We start from the raw sequence: 20,297 nt of genomic DNA, 5'->3' as shown, positions 1-20,297 counted from the left end.
TGTGTGTGTGTGTGTGTGTGTGTGTGTGTGTGTGTGTGTGTGTGTGTGTGTGAATCTGTAGCCTCCACCGCCTGCTGGTCCTGAGACGCAGCATCACAGCCCCCTCGACATGTGGCACAGTAGGTGATTCTCTGAAAGTGATGGCATTCAATTAAAGGGAAAAAGGAGATTTAATGGTGGCATAGTGCCGTGGCGTGGCCTCTTACAAACGTGGGGGGGCTTTGATCGTGGAATCAGTGGGGGACAGCGGCTTGCCCTACTTCATGTAATGAGATCACCATGTAACAAGTGGCTAAGGGCTGCTCATGGAAAAGGAATAATCACATAGTCTAATATGAATGCAGGTGTCATGTAAGAAGATATGCATTTCATTAGCACCACATGTTGCCTTGTAAACCTGTCATTCTATTCTAAAATACTTTTATAGCTATAGGGATACAAAAACAGATCAACATATTTGTATTTTAGTGTAATTCCCTTGTTAATTATTATACTGCGCACGTTACCATCGTCCATCGACATTATATAAATGCAATAGTAGTTGCTTGTTACTGTGCGGCGGTTTCATAAGACATGCTTCGTTCTTCAGAAGATGTTGAGAGAACTTATGCGATCAGTCGTTCTAAAAGTGTCTTAATATTTCCACCAGGAGCCTCTAAGCTCCGCTCTAAGCATGCCATCCTGAATTATAAAGTGCCAGCTGCCACAGTTATAGGCCCCCCCATCGGTGGGCAGGGGTAGCCCCTCCTGCCTGCAACACCTGCCGCTCATCAGCTGACTCTCAGAGCTCCGGCCAGCCGGGTGGCGTCATGCGTGTTCGAGTAGATCCAAACCACTCGAGTTTTCGGAAGAAGTAACTCAACATATTTTAGCAAGGATTCGGGGGAAGTAAAATGAGTTTATACTTTAGACAAAGATTCAAAATCTTACTTATGCCAAGTAGGTTTTGAAATGCAGGGAATGTTCTTGTATTGGTGCATAATATAGACACAGAGGAAATTAAATACAAAGAAAATAAATCAAGATAACATCATGTAAAATAGAGAAAACCAATAGAAAGAGAAAGCTATAACATATGTACAATAAATATACATCAAAATAAATGATTTATAGAAGAACATTTTAATAAAAAATTGAAGTTTTACTATAGAAATAGTGCATTATTTCAGATATATATATATATATCAGAAGATAGATATTTTTTTAAATATGCAAAATCTTTCAAGTAATAAAGAGATTCTGCAAAATTGATATACAGTATGTGTTTATTAAACTAAAATATACAGATGTGAATGTGTGAATGTGAGGAGGGTCTAACTGTTGTATATTAGGTCTGTATCCTTTCTCATTACATGAGTTTGGAGTAGCCCGAGATAAAGGCTTTCATTGTATATGTCCTCTCTGAAAGGGATATCAAAACGATTCTTAGAAAAACATATTGTTAGTGACAGGCTTGTTTCCAGAGCGGGCTTTACTGCCATGCCTCAGAAGGATGATCAGCGGCAGGCGTCTGTTCGAGGGAACCGGCCTCGCTCAGTGACCCCTTAAATGTCCAGCTGAGGCTGATAAAAGGTCACAGGTCCAATGGAAAAATTCTCACGTAATTACAACTCGCGGAAGGTATGGTGTCAGTCACTACTGCCAGGATTCAGTGCCTGCAGCTAATAGCAGCGCTAATAACCACATAGCATTACTGTACGGTGATAGATGATGCAAAACTCTCTGGACTGAATGAGAACTTTTTGACGTTGTGATTTGAGTCACTTCTATTTTTGTGCTTACTGTAGTTTTAGTGCTGTGACAAATTCTGCATAGTATCAAGTAATCACAGCATCATGTTAGCAAATTGGTATGTCTGAAAATATGTCTTATTAAAACACAAGTGTACAAACCCTTTAGGACCACTGACTTTGTCATGAATGCACATTTTTAACAATAAAAAGACACTTTCGAAGTCGACACTTGCCAGATTTGGTGTTACCTCAGTGTTTCTGGTGGCTTCTTTGCTTGATTTTCTGACACTGCTGTAATGTGGCGGATAAATACAAGCTGCCAGACTATTTTGGCAACCTACACCGCTGTCTCGTCCTCTCCCGACCACAGATAGGGATCAGCAGTCTTTCCTGAGCGAACGTGGCTACCGGGGTAACGTTACAGCCTTATTTTCCTCCGGCCACATACACAAAAGATTAGTAAAGCCATATCCAATATCACAGACTGTCAGGTCCCTTTACAATCAATAGCCTTAGATCAGAAACCAATCCATACACTAAGATTACATCATCAAAATAAAGATATAGCAAAAGTCCATACTGTACGGATACCTTTAAAGTCCCGCACATTCGATATGTCTACAAAGCCAGATTCTGTATTGCCCTTTGACTCCTTGTTTCTTGATTTTTCTTGTTCCGCAAACTTGTCTATCTAATAGCACGTGTACGGGGCAGTGTTTGCTTTTTAGGGTGTCGGGCTTCAGCGGAGCGCCCACCCACAGGCTTTGCACTGGCCTGTCCTCACTGTCTGGCAGGTGATAGATCAGACACGGAGGCTAACACGTGTTCCCCTGAAGAAGGGGATTTAGCGAAGTGCTGACCTCTTTACAACCCTCCCACACACACACACATACACTCTACTCACAGCACACATTCATGTACACACATGCCAAATGTATATCACCCCTGACAAGTGACGTGGGATCAGACCTTGAGGTCCCTGTTTCCTTCTATGTCTTTTTTTCTCTTTCACCGACCCCGACACGCAACAATTTGTGCAAAAAACACAGACCGGGGATCCTGAATCGACCCGGGTCATCTCCAGCCTTGCAGATGTTTTCGATTACAGGCACATGTGTGGTCAGCGCGGCTCTGTACCACACACACAGTAATACCCTTGTGGACACGCCGACTCAGATTTATGAAAAGTGTAAAACATGATAAAGAGAGCGATGCCAATGTTCGCAGCTATGGGAGAACAACTCCTGCTTTGTCTGGGGGATAGAGCAGGTGGGACGCCATCCTGATACACCCCCCCCCCCTCCTCCTCACCCCTTACCCTTTTTCCTCTACCCTCCCTCTTTCTCAACCATCAAACAAAAGCTGTCCGATGTCTTCAGCTCTTCAGAAGCGGCTCTGTAGGGGCAAGGTCCCTGTGCCGTTTAAAGGGTGGGGGACAGTAGGAGGGGGCGCTCGCTGCATCCCTCTGATTTTTCACAGCTAAAATAAGGAGCTCCTAATCTCCTTTTGGCAGCGTTAGCCAGCCAGCCAATTCTGACACATTCTCTAGAAAGAAGCGCCGCTGACAGGTGAGCGGCTGAAAATAGTTGCACGGGATACACACACACACATGTTCATATAGTAACAGCTCGATACTCACTGTATGAGCCACGTGCATGCCGGTGGGATGCTCTCTATAAAGCTTCTACTGCATATTATGAATAGATCTTACCTAGATATTCTTTTTATACTTTTTATTTTTCATTATTTTAATTCATTTTATTTTATACTGGACAGCAATTGGTTAGTTTCCAGGCAATTTAGTTTTGTTTTCTATTCTAGTTTAATTTATTTACTGTGCAGGCCCGTAGACATTGTAAAAACTGAAGGCATATTGTTTGTGTGGGAATTTGACCACAGTGGGGAATAACATGCTGTAATTTAAAGGGGACCTATCATGCAAAATGCACTTTTGTACATATTTTATACATGAATATGTGTCCCCGGTCTGTCAGGGAACTCACCAAGTGTCAGAAAACACGACCCTCTCTCTTTTCCTCCATACCCAAATCTCTAAAAACGGGGCTGCAACGGATCTGATACAGACTGATACAGATTTGAAATATCTCTGACGTCAGAAACGTGGAGCTCCGCCTATATGGGCAACTCTCCACCTATCAGGAGGAGACAGCCACGGCCATCGCCGTTCGAAAGTGCTGGAGACGCTGTAGTACCAGGCCTGTAGGTGGCGCTGTAGTCTGCCACAAAAGCAGCGAAGAAGACTTCTCACAGATTCAGCCCTTGCAAAAACAGGGCTAAAAAAGAGCAAATAGAGCGAAATGAGGCATGGCTAAAATGCATGATCTGTTTGGTATTTTGAAAAAAACTTTGCAGACATGTTTTATATAGGTATGGCCCTACAATATATTAATCAAATATAACATGATAGGTCCACTTTAAACAAACCCTTACACAAATCGGATATCATTATTTTATAACTTAGTTTTTATATTACTTTCCGTTTCAATATTCAAACATATACACATTTTAGTCAACTTTTTGTTACTTTCCCATTTACAGAATACAAGGTGGATATGTTATAGGGTTATTCCAGTATGTTTAGAATTACTATAACAACCACAAGATAAAGGATTCACTTTTTTCAAGTTTTTTCCACAGTTAACATAATAAATAAAACATAACAAGTCCAAGTAGTTACAACTATTTAGTGACATTTTCCTCCTGACGTTATTTTTGGTGTTTGGCTTGGTGGGAATTAATTTAATACCAAAAACCTGGCTGTATGATCTTATAAATATTTCTTTATGTGGACATTAAAGAAAGGACTAGCAACTGCTGTGAAATTAATAGGAATCCAATCAAAATAAACACAATGAAAGAAATAAATTCACCTGACACGTACATACACACAGCGACCGCCACATAAAGGAAAACAGCCGCTTGAATCGGGAATGTGCTTTAAGGTTGGTCAATAAAGATATTGAATGTGAAAGAGAAGCCGGGGTCAGGTGGCCGTAAAGATTGCTGCTATGCAAACATGCCTCATCGTCTTTCCATACACATGTGTATGCACACACACACACACACACACACACACACACACACACACACACACACACACACACACACACACACACACACACTCACACACACAGCGAGGATGGACTGTCAGCCAGTATCTTTGTGTCTCAGGCCAGCTAAGTTATGAGCATACTGCACTGTATGATCTTACCGAGCTCATAACATTCAGCACACACACTTCTGGCAGCCTCGCCCCGGCTTCCATACTTCAGCAACCGTAAAAAATGGATCTGGATGCTTTTAAGATGATCTGTGGCCCCCATGTCACAGGCTCTCTCAACGCTGAGACACAAGCTCTGGACCCGATTGTCCTGAAGCGTGAAGGCTGCTGAGGTTTTGGGCCTGAGGTGTTGAATGTGCGGCTGACGATGACACGAACCCCCCCCCATCCCTCCCCTAGCCCTCGACAAGGGGGCCTCATCCAGCTGTCCTGTTGTGGTCAGATTCTCAGTACTCTTCTGTATCACATGGGGAGGAGATAATCCCGCAATGGTCGGATCAAGCTCTGGCCGGGACAGGCAGGGCTGTCAGGGCCAGAGACGTGAACTCGATGCTGAAAGGGAGAGTGAAAAAAGAGACAGACAGAAGGGAAAGAAAAACAGAGATCTTGCAGAAAACTGATACATTCGGCCAAAAACAGCAGCTTGTTCTGTCTTATTCCTCCCCCCTCCTCCCATTCTTCACATTATCTAACTCTTTTTTTACCCTCTGTGTTATTCTCTCTGCCCTCCTGCCTTGCTTCTCTGCCGTTTGCAGCGCCGCTAAGCTGTAAACTGAAACTGGTTAGCGCTGAGCTCTTAATTCTTGTCAGCGTCTATTAATTATGGGCCAGTTGGATGTTCCAGTTCAAACGGCCCCCGCGGATCTTGGAATTCTAACTCCGGCTGTTTGGTCACTTGTCGCTTGTTGCAGCCACATGACCCTGCAGCAGGAAAACTGTGCGTGTGTGTGCTATTGTGTGAGTGTGTATGTGAGGTCGGTGGTAGATGTCAGGGACAAAGGCAGCAATCATTTGTGTCACTTAGTCTGACAAGTCTACATATGTTTAGTGTAGACACCTGCTTATTAAGTTTCTGCATGACACATTCTTATTGTTTTGAAAGCCTTTACTTACTCAATATCTCTTTATTAGGCCTATGTGTGTCATTAAATAGACAGAAGCTTTCGAATTGTAATATCTGGAGTACATGCGCACGGTCTCCCGAAGCACAATTTATCATTTTAAATTCACCTTAACCCAGAGTAATGGCAGAAACTACTACAAAAGCTCCATCTATCTCAAACCCAGTTCCTAGCTGCCTAACTGACTAATTAAAACATGTGTTCAAAGAACAAGAAGTCTATTTGCAAGCCTTATTGATTACTTTAAGGCGTGCAAATGGAAAGCTGTGTTAGGAGAGGGGCTCTCGATTTAGCTTCAATCTGCCAGGCATAAAATGATCTCACTGTGTTTGCTGGGAAGAATGAGCTCCCTCTGGGCACGGTGGGTAATTAGGTTAGTGGATAGTCGGTGTCAGGAAATTGAAAGACCATCCTAATCGGATTCTTTTGTTTCCAAGGGAATCAAAGGAATTTATACGAGTCACTGGGAAATCTCACACGACTCAATTCCACTTGACCATGTAGAATCTGTTTGCTCTCCCTCAATGCTCAAACAACTTGTAATACAAGCGTGTAAATCCAGCACATAAATTGCATCTGATGTCCTCTGAGATGGCTTTCAAGATAATCCCTGATATGTCAGCTTGTATACTAACTAGATTCTTACACTGCTCCACCTGCAACACGGAGGTATTTAACTCTTTCAGTGAAAGGTCATAAATTAAAGAAAGAAACTCAGCATCTATGGAATACGCATAAATAACTACTTATACAGGAATAACTTTCCAAAAAAAAGTCTTAAAGTTATTTTTATTATAGTACTGAATATGTATATATGACACTGAAGACATTCTAAGTCTCTCTCCAATTCTCTACGGCTGTAATGTCAATTAAAGACATGTTGTATTATTACATATCTGGGAGAAGAACAGGTTGTGTGAATTATCAAAATTCATGACATTTTTTGTGTATCTTTTGAATTTCTGTTCAAAGTCTAGAAAGTTTTTGGTGTACTAACTATGACCAAAAGGATGAGTTATTTAAATTTACTGTATCTGTCTAAATAAATGTGCCCTGTAAGCATGTTTGTGCTGGGCATATTGTGTATGCATGACATAATAATGATCGATCAATCAATCATGAATGTAAAAATAATAAAAACAAGGGAATCTGAGATTGAGATCTATGATTCTTTTATCACGCAAAGTAGTTATATATGTAGCTTTTATTGAATTCATTTAAACTGTTTTTTTTTGGAAGCCATTTCTACATGTGTGATCTTTTTTTTTTAAAGGTGTACGTCTGGACCGGGTGAGAGGGGGGAGACAGAAGTACAAGCGGAGGTTGGACGCAGAGAACAGCGCCTACCTCGGCCTCAGCATGGCCCCTCCTGCCAAAAAGCCACGTGAGTCACACAGTTGTTGATGTTTCTATCTGACTCAGCTCAATTGTTTGGCACCTCAGCGTTACAGAGAGGCTTCATTTAGCTTTTAAATCAAATAAGCTATATCACAACTTGGGGTATTTATAGAATTTGTTTATAGAATTCTTTTTTTTTAATTGAGACTGCCACTTATTTTTAAACTTTATTTATTTGTTATCATTCCTATGCTCCACTATAATCCAACATCCATGTATTTTTTCTTTATTTTCTTAATTTTGTTTTACTTTTTTTCTCTCAAACAAATACTGTTTTGTCACTTAAAATTGTCTCACCACGCCTCTCTCTTCTCTCTCTTCATCTCTGCATCTGTCCTCCTCTCTCTCTCAGTGACGAAGATTGTTTCGCATCTGTTGGTGGTGGAGCCGGAGAAGATCTATGCCATGCCCGACCCCACCATGCCCGACGGAGACATCAAGGCCCTGACCACGCTGTGCGACCTGGCCGACCGCGAACTGGTGGTCATCATCGGCTGGGCCAAACATATCCCAGGTAGAGAGACATGGCTTCTAATGGATCGCTGTGTCGTCTGGCATACTTCTAAAAAAACATATTCATTTCCGTATTTAACACTTTCAAGTTAGATACTTATTTCTTTCTTTGGCAAACATTCTATGAACAAAACCAAATGTAAGAAGGTCAAATTGAAAGACAAATTACATACATTATACAACTAGGATTATGTCAGCAGTTGTTTTGGTTCATCGAATTAAAAAAATCAATATCTAATTTGTAGGGTTTGATTACAGGATTCGTGACGACACTCGTATGATATACTTTAAAATGAAGCAAGCAAGAAAACACACATTTGTACTTTTAATTTGTTGGAACGATACAGTATGCGATTACTGAAGTAGTTCACTGACGATTACTGAAGTAGTTCACTGACGATTACTGAAGTAGTTCACTGACTGTTGCACACAAACACACACACACACACACACACACACACACACACACACACACACACACACACACACACACACACACACACACACACACACACACACACACACACACAACACACACTGACAGACACAGGATAATTAACATCTGCTACTCATCTGCACCTAAGGGAGAAGCTAGTCCCATATTCTAAAATCTAATCAATAAAGAGCAGCTGAAACCTTTGATTTGACTGGGTGGAGTGGGAGAGTCTGTGTGGGGGGGGGGGAGATACGCCCCTATGTCAATGTATTCCATTTCAATCCCAGACTTAAAGAAAGCAATCCTCTTACTTACTTAAGGAGACTACACAGTCAAATTGATTTATTTAGGGAAATACTGATGGATTTCCCCGGCCCTTGTTGACAAATTCTTAAATAAGACTTGTTATGCAAATAACCTGAGATCCTTTTTATCTCTATCAGTTGAAACAGACACTTTGTGTTTGGAGGGAGCACAGATTGGACTCAAAGTAGATCTCATTGATCCCATCGAGTATGTACAAATTGCACATGTAGCAAATTGAATATTTTAATAAAAAAATAAAATGTTCTTTATTTATCAATGAAATAACAATCACAATTTCTCAGAGCAAAATATATCATCTTTAAAAATATATATATATCCCGCCAGCAATACAAAACACGAAGATATTTAATTTATATAAAACAAAGAAGCTCCTTACATTCGAGAATCTGGATCTAAAGAATGCTCCAAAGAAAGAAAGTAATACATGTAGTTTTAAAATGACATCATGTACTGTATATTTATCAGAGAGTAGTCACAAATTCTTAAAAGTATTCATTTAGCTCCAGGGGTTCAGAAATAATATAATATTTGTGAATGTCTATCCCTGTTACATTTTCTATGTATAACTATTGATCTTGCATGCTATGTAGATCTAAATGCAGACCTGACAGAGTTATTAAAGGGGCACGCGACACTCTGGGGACACTTTACCCGGGGCCAGCGGGTCGGAGTGTCACCAAGTAACGATTAAGACAAAAGGGGTCCCTACAGTTTAACAGTCCACTCCCACCATTACACTCATAGCCCACTGCGCAAATGGCCTTAACGATGAGGTAATAAGAGTCATTACTGCGGATCGCTCCATTAATGCAAAAGTCCTTCAACATCCAGATGTAGAGACCTGGGAGAAAACATGCATGGGAAGGTTTTATGTAACATGTTGACATTTTGTTTAAATATGTGTGGTAAATGGCCGCCAAGCCCACTGCAACTTCCTTTACTTTAGTTTAGTTAATTATACAAAACCAACTATTCCTAAGCTTCAAAACAAACATATTTTTGCCTTCGAGAACAAAACTGTTAGGAGAAATGGTTTTCATAGTGTTTTAAATAAAGTTACTAAACGTGTGTGAAAGGAATGCTATAACTCATCATGAGGCATCCACTGATTGGATGTTACACACACTGTCATGAAAATGGAAGCAAAATCGCAGCTTGGTAGTCAGGGGGTCATGGGTGGCCACTAATTTGTGCAGCTGTTAACACACAGACACCATCTCCGACATGTAAGTGTGTACAACATGTGAAGATTTATATTCAGGCAACTGCATCCAGCGCCCTCTGGTATTTCTCTCGGTTCAGCATTGCTTTCTTCTTTCCCCTCTTTCTCTCCTTAACTCTCTAACACACCATCGTATCGTTCACACACTCTCTCTGGCTTCCTTGTTCTCTCGTTCCCATGGCTCTCCCCCTCCTACTCCTACGGCTCATATAGGGCCCTCTAGTCTCATTATTACCTCTGTCTTTTTATTAGGCCCATTAGGGCTCTTAGGAGGCCTGTAATGATACTAAATGAATAGAGAGTGAACTGCTGTCTGTTTTAGACCCAGCTCTCAATGACAGCTTCAAGCTTCACTGCCAACCACTCACTCTCTTCAGTGTACTGAATAGGGATTCAATTACTTATCTGTTTTGTTCCTGTACTGTACTGTTGCATAGCCAGAGCACTCTGCTTTTCAGCAAAGAATTATCCTAAACAATGCTCTTCAAACCCGAGGGTACAGTGGTTCAGTGTGACCTGTAGCACCATTGGGTGTGGAAGATATTCAGTCTACTAAACAGATTTTGAGTTGAGATTTGTTCCACCATTATTTATTCCAGTGTTACAAAGACTAAATGGACTTTGAAACCGGCAGAATCAGCATCTTGAATTCCTCAAGTGATTGGGTTTAGGCAACATAAACACTTTGGTTCGGGGGCGATGGTGATTTTGATCAAATGTTGAAAAAGTTGTCGCACCTCATGCTTCAATATTAATTTTGACTTCATCAATATTTAAACAAGACCATGATCTTTCCCTTACTCCCCATAGAGCCTAATCACTGTAATAGTTATAAGATGATTTGCCATACAAGTTCTGACTTATTTTAACACTGGGAGATAATGTACATTAACAACATTTATTCATTCAGATTGAATTAATGCTTTTATTCCAAATTGTAATATGTCTCTTGCTTCATAATCTACGGGCGTTCATCTAGACAGCTAAAGCAACATACCGTTAGCCATAGCTAGACTAAATGCTAGTTTTTCACAGAGTTACAGCTATTAATAAAAATGTACTTGCCCCGTCTTTTCTTTAACTATACATAATTGTATTTCAGTTTGTTATCCAAAATAAATAAACAAGGCGGTAGCTACATCTAACCCACTAGCATAATCTTAAAGTAATTTAATTTAATTTAAATCACATAATAAATATACTGTATATTTAGTTTTAATAGGTTGAAATATCTGAATTTTGAGTACTCTCTATTTAAAACTGGTTTAATTGGGTATAATAATTAGCTTTAAAAGATATAAAATGAACACATTACAACCCTTTATATGCAGTGTGCCTGCTAGGCTGTAATCCGTTAACACTTCCTTAATTCCTCCCTAACTGCACTCTTCCTTTGTACTGCATATTCATATACAGTATAATAATAGATTTTTCTCTTAAAACGATGGAAACCTGTGGTGTCTCTTGTCTCAGTTCATGCTTTTTGTCATCACAAGAGGATAAAACTGCAGAGAGGGAGGCATTCCCCAGCTGGCTCGATACTGTGCCATGTTTGGTCAAACGGCAGTAAATCCGTAGGGCAAAATATTGATATTTCATGGCGGGGAATCACCCTCCACAGCGACACTTAACTCAGCCACCTCCAGGCAGCACACCTGAAGCTCGAGGGCGACCTCCAGGGAGCCAGGAAGTCACTCCATCGCTTCAGTAAATTGAGTGGAAAGGGAATAAAAACATAGACTGGGGGGGGAAAAGGATGGAGACAGCTGAAGATGGTGACTCTACTTTCTAGAAAAGGTTGAAAAAAATGTAGAGACAAAGCTTGAATATAACCAGTTTGGAGGTTTGATGTATTAAACACTCCTAATAAGCATTTCAACATCAGTTTGAGTTTTTATGGACTCGCTTTGTGCACACGTTAGTCATTGATCCTCCATTATTATTCCAAATACACCTGATGGGATTGAAGCCATTCATTTGCTTGTGTTTTGGAGATGGAAAGTAAATTCATGAATTCCTGATGCAGCCTACAGTATCTCCATTCAGGGATCCCGTTGTCCCCCCTCCCCCCCCCCACTAAACGTGTACCGGATGTCCTCCATCAACTGTCTGTTTGTCAGATCTGAGGCTTGGATCGATCCCCCTTTCGCATTTGGTGGACTGATTACAATCTACTAATCAATGACACCCCCAGCACTCTTTTCTCTCTCCCTCATTCTCTCTCCCCCTCGTCGTTTCTCTATTTGCTTGATAAGAACCATCGGGAGGAATTCCTTTTAAGTCAACCTGCCCCATTCCCATCCATACAACCGCAGATTTAAGTAAGCAGAGTGCTGGGTTCAAGGCCCTGGTCAATACCCCCCAATCACCTTCCTATTCACTATAGAGAAGTGAAAGGTATTGTGGCGCTTGAGGTCCTTTCAGATGTCTGTCTGTTTGATGTGGTGTGAATGTCGCAAAGAGAGTTGATGGGTCGACCTCGAGATCTTGGAGGGATTGTTACCTCGAGTGCAGAAGGTTGAACACGAGAGACAAAAGGATCAAGATGGTGTCTATCAGGGAATACATTTTGGTTTTGTTTCAGCAATTCATTTGAAAACCGTTCCCATCAAAATACCATTATGTCACCAAGTGTTAATAACAATTCAAGTATATGAGAATTTCATTAGGTATGTTTTTGACTGATATGACTATCAGAGCTGACTTGATGCAGATCAGTGTGGATTTAAGACCAAAAACTCTTCTGAAATAATCTTCTGTACTTCCGCCATCTTGCCTTCATCAGAGCTGTAACTGAGGTTTATTTGTCTCCCATCAATTGTCGATGTTGTTGTAACTCTCCCTGGCTATTTGATTTTTTAGAACAGATATTATCCACTAAACTCTACAGAAAACAAACGTCCCTTTTGGTTCCTTGTTTAATCCTTTTTGGCATTAATCCAAAACTCTTTGACAATGACATGACTAATTGATTCACATCATATAATTAAACAAATCTGATAAAGGCATTGTAGACACAAAATATCTGAGAAATTAAACCCGCTATATTGGTAGATATTTCTGCAACTTATTTGATGGATTGAGTTCATGTTATGACAGATGGTGACACCAACAAGAAACAATGATCAAGTGACTGAGAACACATTTATATTAGACCATTAATTAAATTGATTTTGAAATCAAGAGTGAGAGGTGACTAGATTTAAGGGTGGATTTGTCCTCACTAAGCGGTGTGTCATGTGTGTATGAGGTGGAGAGGGCTGACTGTGGACGGTTGATGGTGGAAGCAGCGCTAGCTCATGTTTCAAAGGCCTCCATACTTGACTGATTTATATTCTTCCTTTAAGCCAACACATACGGCCATCGGCCTCTGTTTCATGTTGGACTTCTCCGGGGATTATACAGGGTTATATACACAGCCCATAAAACACATTGAGGACTTGAGTTGGCCGTTTACAGTGCAGTGAGGTTAATGGGTTGAACTCACGCTTGGTCATGTGAGTGCAGCAATACGCGGAAAGGAAATCTCCCAAAAATAACATTAGTTTATTTTTGTTGCTGCAGGTTTTTCCACTCTCTCGCTGGCAGACCAGATGAGTCTACTGCAGAGCGCCTGGATGGAGATCCTGGTGCTGAGCATCGTGTTTCGCTCGCTGCCCTGCGAGGACGAGATAGTGTACGCAGAGGACTACGTGGTGGACGAGGAGCAGGCGAGGGTCTCAGGCCTGCTGGACCTGCACGTCGCCATCCTGCCGTTGGTGCGACGCTACAAGAAGCTGCGCATGGAGAAGGAAGAGTTCGTCACGCTCAAAGCCATCGCACTCGCCAACTCAGGTACAGTTTACCTCCTCAATACCACTGTCTGTGACTATTAAGATTCAAGATTCAAGGCTTTTATTGTCATTTGTACATAGCTGCAGTAGTTATGTCAGTGAAAATATTAGGTCACAGGCTCCTCCAACAGTGCAACACAATAAAACAGATAAAATATTACAAGTAAATACAAATAAAATAGAATTAACTGATGCAGTGCAGCAAAAGCTTTATTCAGACCCACATCATTTTATTTGATATTCTAGTGGAGACACCAATCTTTCCAAAAATACCAATTAATGCTTTTGAGGAGTATTTTTGGGAGAATGCGGGAAGACAACAAGAATACCTTGTTGTTGTTTTCTTCAACACGAAACGTTAAAGGGTGGCAACACAAACTAAATATATATTTCAGGGATTTTACTTTTTTTACTTTTGGTTTAAGCACTTGACTTACCACATTTACAAACAAGAATACGTCACAAGCTTGACAGGAAGGTACACCTCTATGTGAAATCTTAAATAAATCTAGATAGTCGGCATTCAATTAAAAAAAACAACGAAATAAAACTAAAAAAATGTCAGGTGATTGGTTATATCTGGTGAGCCAATCACTTCCCCGCTGAAGGGTACCTGATAAGAGGGGACAAAAAGGTCAGCAGCGTTCTTGCTTAATGCAACGCTCAATGTGCGTGAATCTGTGTGTGCATCTCTTTTTTAATTTGTGTGCACATATGCGGTTGTGTGTGTGAGAGACTGTCACATTGCGCTCTCATTCTCTCCATCTCCATAACAGTGGCTGCCAGCGCGCCACAGCCCAGGGAGATATATTTAGCATTTCATTAGGAAAACAGGGGCTGTCAATAAAATGTGTTAAGTGGAGTGGAATGAGCGGTGGGGAGCGACGGGCCTCGTTTGTTCCAATGTGAAGATGCTGCGCCCGTATCGACAGTTTGCTTTTCATGAGGCCGGGCCTGTCCCCCACTAATCAATGCCTGTTAGGAGTCTTTTCTCCTGCCTGACTGAAAAATGAAAAATGCTGAGCCCAGAGCTTTAGTCTTCTGATGACAAACTCTCCATGGGAGGGGAGGATAAATGGGTGGGGGTTTATGGAAAGACAGGGATGTAAAGGTAAGGGAGAAGTGTGAGAGAGGAAGGCAGGGGTTGAGAGGGAGGCTCAGGGAGGGCGAGAGGGCAGCTTCGGCTCGTTTGAACACAGTTCTCGCAGAGCTTCGGTGGCAGGGGTCCTGTGGGTGTGACAGCTGTTGAAATTCATGGCCATTGATTTTGTAATTAGCGGAGTATCGACGGGATTGACGCCAGGCTGCTGACGGATTACATGGAAATTGTTTCTTCAAAGTTAGTTTTGCATTCCGCCCGTAAACTCCTTCAATACATGTGAAACGCTGTGGATGTACACACACACGCTGACACACATTTGAAAAGCATATTCCCTCTTCCCCTCCTCTCTCTCACTGAGTCACACACACACATATGCTCGCACAGCCAAACGAGGATCAGATCAGTATTAACATGAAGGTTTCAAATGAAGAGAGCTGGAACACATGTGCGGTCCACATAGCCTAGTTAATTTCCCAAGATAGAAACGCAATTTACACGGAAGGCGACTGGTAAAAGAGACTTAATCAGTCAGTTAGGAACATAATTAGCCTTGTACTTTCCTCTTGTATGCCTCATTTACATGTTTATACGCGGTCTTACTTCATTCCACAACTTTCACGACACATAGCTGAGGCGATCTAATTCACTCACACACTTCAATAAGGAGCCACGTTCGCTTTAAATTCAGGGATACAGTGTGTTTAGGAGGAGACGAGACACTCTTATTCTGTTAGATATACCAAGATGAGATGTTTTTTGAATGTTATAATACTGAATTAAATTCCCATTTTGTTGTGCACAATGGTGTCAGTTAATACAATGTGGATATGATACATACACAGATTAGACCCGTTATAAGTCTGTGCATTGGAATTGGCTGAAAGCAATCTGCTGCCTGTCCATTAAAACGCTCTCTGTCCGTTTGTCCTTTGGAGGACAAGCCTGTTTTTTTCCTTCCCCTGACTTGTAGACTTATACATGGAGAGCAGTTTTTAATAAGTCTCAACTGGTTTTATTTTAGAGCCTATACATAAGGGGGCCAACTGCTCTTTCTTATGGAAATGAAGGCCATCTGCCGCTATCATTCAGCTGAACGATATCCCAGTAATGCAGCCATCTGAATTCATTAGCAGGGGGGGATGTATGTGGTCCATGATACCAAAAGAAATGAATCTTTTTCCTGTCCCCGCCGTATATTTATACGGACCTACAGTACCTCTCTCCCTAGAGTCCCGGCCACGCGTAGGCATTTATTTAAGGAGCGTCATTAACTACTACCAAGAGAAAACCTCTCTCCAAAATTACATGTTTGCAAAGACAAGCTGCAGAATGTAAAGCTGGGGGATGCTGCTGCAAAAGTTGTTTTCGTCATACTGCAGGTCAATAGAAAATGTTCATTTGTTTGTCATTTAATACAAAGCCTTGGAATAGGTTGATTAAATGTTCTCTCTTGTGTCCTTCTCCAGACTCCATGCACATAGAGAACATCGAAGCTGTCCAGAGGCTCCAGGACTCCCTCCACGAGGCTCTGCAGGACTTTGAGGGCCAGCATCCGGAGGACCCCAGGCGGGCGGGCAAGCTGCTGATGACCCTTCCTCTGCTCCGGCAGACCGCCACCAAGGCCGTGCAGCACTTCTACAGCATCAAAATGCAGGGCAAAGTCCCCATGCACAAACTATTCCTCGAGATGTTGGAGGCCAAGGCTTGACACCCGGGCCAGATGTTTGACAGACAGCTGCATCACCCAACGGGAGGCGAGGGACAGCCCATAAAAAATAATAAGGTGGTGTGCCAATTGACAAAGAGAGGATGAAGCGTGGACTACTGAGTCATTTTAACACTTTTAATGGTAATAAACATAACAGGAAAAAGGGACTAGAAATGGTTTAAAAAAGGGTGAATATCAACTTGATTGACATGGGATCATGAGGATGTATATAAAGACGTTCTGTACAGAAATCAGGCAACTGAGGTCTTGTTATAACCAGAGGCCCTTTGCTCTATATCACCTGAAGCTTCTGTGAATTTGTTTCTTATCTTATTTTCATCTCAAAACAAAGCGTGTTAATAGAAATGTCCTAAAGAACTGTACGGCCACGTAGCCACATTAAGTGTTTTTGTTTCTCTCATATTTTCGAATCTCAGCTGTTAAAGCAATAGTCTCTAACTGGTCTACATATAATATGTGTACTGTATATTGTGTGAAATTGCACTGGGCAGCGGCGAGAATTGTTAGACATATTCTTATATTCGTCAGCAAAGAAAGCGGTACTGTGGGATTCTCGATTTCCTCGTAATATATTTACCTCGTAGTAGCTTCATCGACTCAGTTTTAGTCAACTTGGTGCTTTCAGAGGGACAATGGTTGGCCGGTGATCACAGTTCACAAAGAGTTTGCACTAAGCATCGGTGAATAAATGGCAATAATGGGTATTGGACTAGCCAGCTCCGAGCCTCAGTCAGTGTTTTTTTCTTATTAACACTAAACCCCCTCCTCAATTCTCTGTTCAGTGTTATACATTAATATTGGAAACTAAGCATACTGTGAAAAAAACACAAGATAAGCTATATTTGTGCGGAGAGCTTTTAAACCATGTCTTGTTAAAGAAAAGTTTATTTTATTTAAATCAATTACAGAGACATCTATGCAATTTAATGCAATCTAAAACGCTCTGTAATGAATCCTGATAGCCCTGCAATAAATACTACCTTTGTGAAGTTTATTTAATGTTCACTCTGTGTCACATAGGTGCTGATTCAACTCTAAATTTAGAGGCCGTAGTTTGTGACGGTGCGGTATTAGATTGCATTATGTTGTGTAGGTTTTGCTTAGGTTGTATGATCAAACAACAAATGTCACTTTGTTGATGGTATTATTTTCACAGTTTATCTTTTGTTCATTTTAAGTCCTGTGTGATACCAAAGTCTACGTGTTAGCTTCATCTAAACTGAAAAACATATTTTGATCCTGTATTTTGTTCTCGGTGTGAACTACAGGTGAAATATCGTGGCCCCTGAGGGTGAACACTTTTAAATATGACTCAAATATTTGTCATTGTCATTTATAAATAACAAAACCGTAACTTCTTCATGAAGGCTGGGTAAATATTTGGCATAATCCTTCTCAAACGCACCCATACATAAGCTTCCATTAGAGATGTTTTGGTTTGCAACTACACACATTAGTCATAGCTTAAGCTTTACAGATAATTTATATCATCTCATAATTGTGAGCTATCTTTAGGGTGGCAAGATCAAAAGAAATAATGCAATTTTCTTTTTTTCCCTTGAGAGTTTTGGGTCTCTTTGTCTCCGTGTTTGTTAAAATGTAATCTGGCAGCCTGTTCAACAATATAATGACACTTTCTGAGAATAACTTGAATTACATTTGTATTTTATAAGCTCTCAAATTACAGCTTTCTGTCAGTCTGTATCTTCAAAAAATGATTTTGCTCATCATTTAAAAGGGCACTCTGTCCATTTCTACAAACACTGACACAGGTTAAACTGTATACATTGTAAACCAGTTGCCAAATTATTAAAATAAATCTATCAGAATTAAGTGATTGCAATAAACGTATTATCATAAGATCAAAATATAACAATAATCAGCTGCTGTAGGACTTAAGTGAGACAGATATTGTCCCTTACGAACACTTTGAAGCAGCCATTAATCTAAAGTGTTTTAAAGTGCCATTAGCTTCTGCCCAAACAAGAAGAAAACATAAAGCCAAGTAAATAAGACGTTCGCCACTTTCTTCACTTGAAATGATCCCCACAGGAACAGACGCTATTGATTCACTGTAATGTGATGCATAGATAAATATAACCCAATACAGTAGAGGATACCATTCCCATGATGCACTTCCCTAATGAGTAACCAGCTAATTCATCCCCAAATAAATTGAGGGATGAGTCTCCGCTGTACAGAAGCAAACCAAAGCATAAATATCTTAAAGTGACAACATTTATAAAACTGCATTTTGAGCCAGCCAGACCATTGTGGTTGTTAACAGTATAATAATGTTTTATACATTAAACCTTTTAAAACCTTTAAACCTTTTATTCTGCTTATCATCCAGCTGTGCGTCTGTTATTTTTTTGTACCATCCTTTAATCCTACGATGGTGGGGATGACCGCTAAACAAGCTGAAGACCTTTTTTCTTTTTCTGTTTAGTCTATATATGTTGATTAAACATCTGTCACTTTGTCGATATAAGACACCGTGTGAAGTAAGAGATGAAACTACCGATGTTTTTCATGTTACCATGGTTAAAGGAGACTGTTTCTGGCCAAAAGCTTGACCGCAACATGCAAACTGACCTTCTCTCCTCTTCTTCACGTACCTCCTCTGTGCACTTTGAAGAAGGATAATTGTTTCCTAACTTTCCCTTCTTCTCAAATGAACATGAGAAAATAAAAGAAAAATGCCTAATTTATTTTCAGAGTTCTAAAACGGTTGTACTACATCCAATTAATTCTAATTGTCTCCTAAGCTGAAATTCTCAATAGAAATGGAGCAATTAAATGTCTGCTTTGGCTCTACCTTGGGGACGAGAGACATTTTATTTCGGTTGACGGCGGGGAGGGTTTGTCTAAACCTTTACAAAGGCGATTTCATGGGTGTCTGTAATAGTTTCATAACAGAGCGATCACTGGGCTATGCAAGGCAAATATGGCCACCTAAGTTCCCTTGTGTTGTGGAGCATCAGACGGACATTTAGCTGTGCTTTGTTTACAACGTGGGCATACTGTACAGAGCTGTACGCCGCAAATGTATTGTGCATATTTCACCATACTATACTGTAGCTGCTGTGCATTGATATTACAATGATTGTTTGTTTCATTTGCCCGTTAATGAATTTTTCATAATGTATCAGCAACTTCAACACACATTTAGAGCCCACCTGAATAGCTGTGTAATATAAATCACTGTATTGAGTCTGTTATATTTGGTCTAAGGTGGGATGTTTTTTTTCTTTACTGTGTCTTTGTGTCTCTCAAAGCTGAAACAAACACTCTGTGTTTCCGTCCGTTTTGTTTATGAGCACAGCAGGACGTATAGCGAGTGAAGTAGTAGTCTAGACCCTATACCTCAATTCATATTTTGAAAATTACACTGGGCTTGGAAGCGGGCCATGGGTTTCTCCTGGGAATCAGTGGCACAGAAATAAAGTGACATCACTGACTGGGTATTAAAAAAATGTAGATGAACCTGCTGCAATTGGGGAACACATTCCTCGGAGGAGAAAGCTGCTTATTCGCTGTTCCATTTGCGGACTTATCTTATCTCCATGCACTCTGAGATGACGAGATTTACATAAAACATGGAGGAACCTCCCTGGCCGTTCTGCTCCGCGGTGTATAAAAGGACCCTGCTTAGGTGTGTGTACCGTAGACATATGATTACCCAAGAGGTTTACTCCCCTCAAAAGCAATATGTTAGAAATTGTGATATATGAATCAAGTTAAAAGGGAGCTTTGGTTCATTGTAATTATAAACATACCCTATGTTTGGAAAAAGACAGG

The 20,297-nt window shown here is 40.7% G+C and overlaps 1 protein-coding gene across 1 annotated transcript in view; it reads left to right on the top strand.

Annotated features, from left to right (window-relative positions):
• Window positions 1–17,363, top strand: part of LOC104964431 (steroid hormone receptor ERR2-like) — a 33,836-nt gene extending 16,473 nt beyond the window's left edge. Inside the window, exons 4-7 of the mRNA XM_010793213.1 lie at window positions 7,210–7,320; window positions 7,687–7,848; window positions 13,397–13,666; window positions 16,234–17,363. Of these exons, the coding sequence (XP_010791515.1) occupies window positions 7,210–7,320; window positions 7,687–7,848; window positions 13,397–13,666; window positions 16,234–16,475 (785 nt within the window). The 3' untranslated portion in view covers window positions 16,476–17,363. The remainder of the gene's footprint in view (window positions 1–7,209; window positions 7,321–7,686; window positions 7,849–13,396; window positions 13,667–16,233) is intronic.
• Window positions 17,364–20,297: the final 2,934 nt, after the last annotated feature.

The sequence above is a fragment of the Notothenia coriiceps genome, unplaced genomic scaffold, assembly GCF_000735185.1.
Source record: "Notothenia coriiceps isolate Sejong01 unplaced genomic scaffold, NC01 NC01_scaffold00037244, whole genome shotgun sequence".
Classification (NCBI taxonomy): Eukaryota; Metazoa; Chordata; class Actinopteri; order Perciformes; family Nototheniidae; genus Notothenia; species Notothenia coriiceps.
This window is presented reverse-complemented; position numbering and strand designations above follow the sequence as displayed.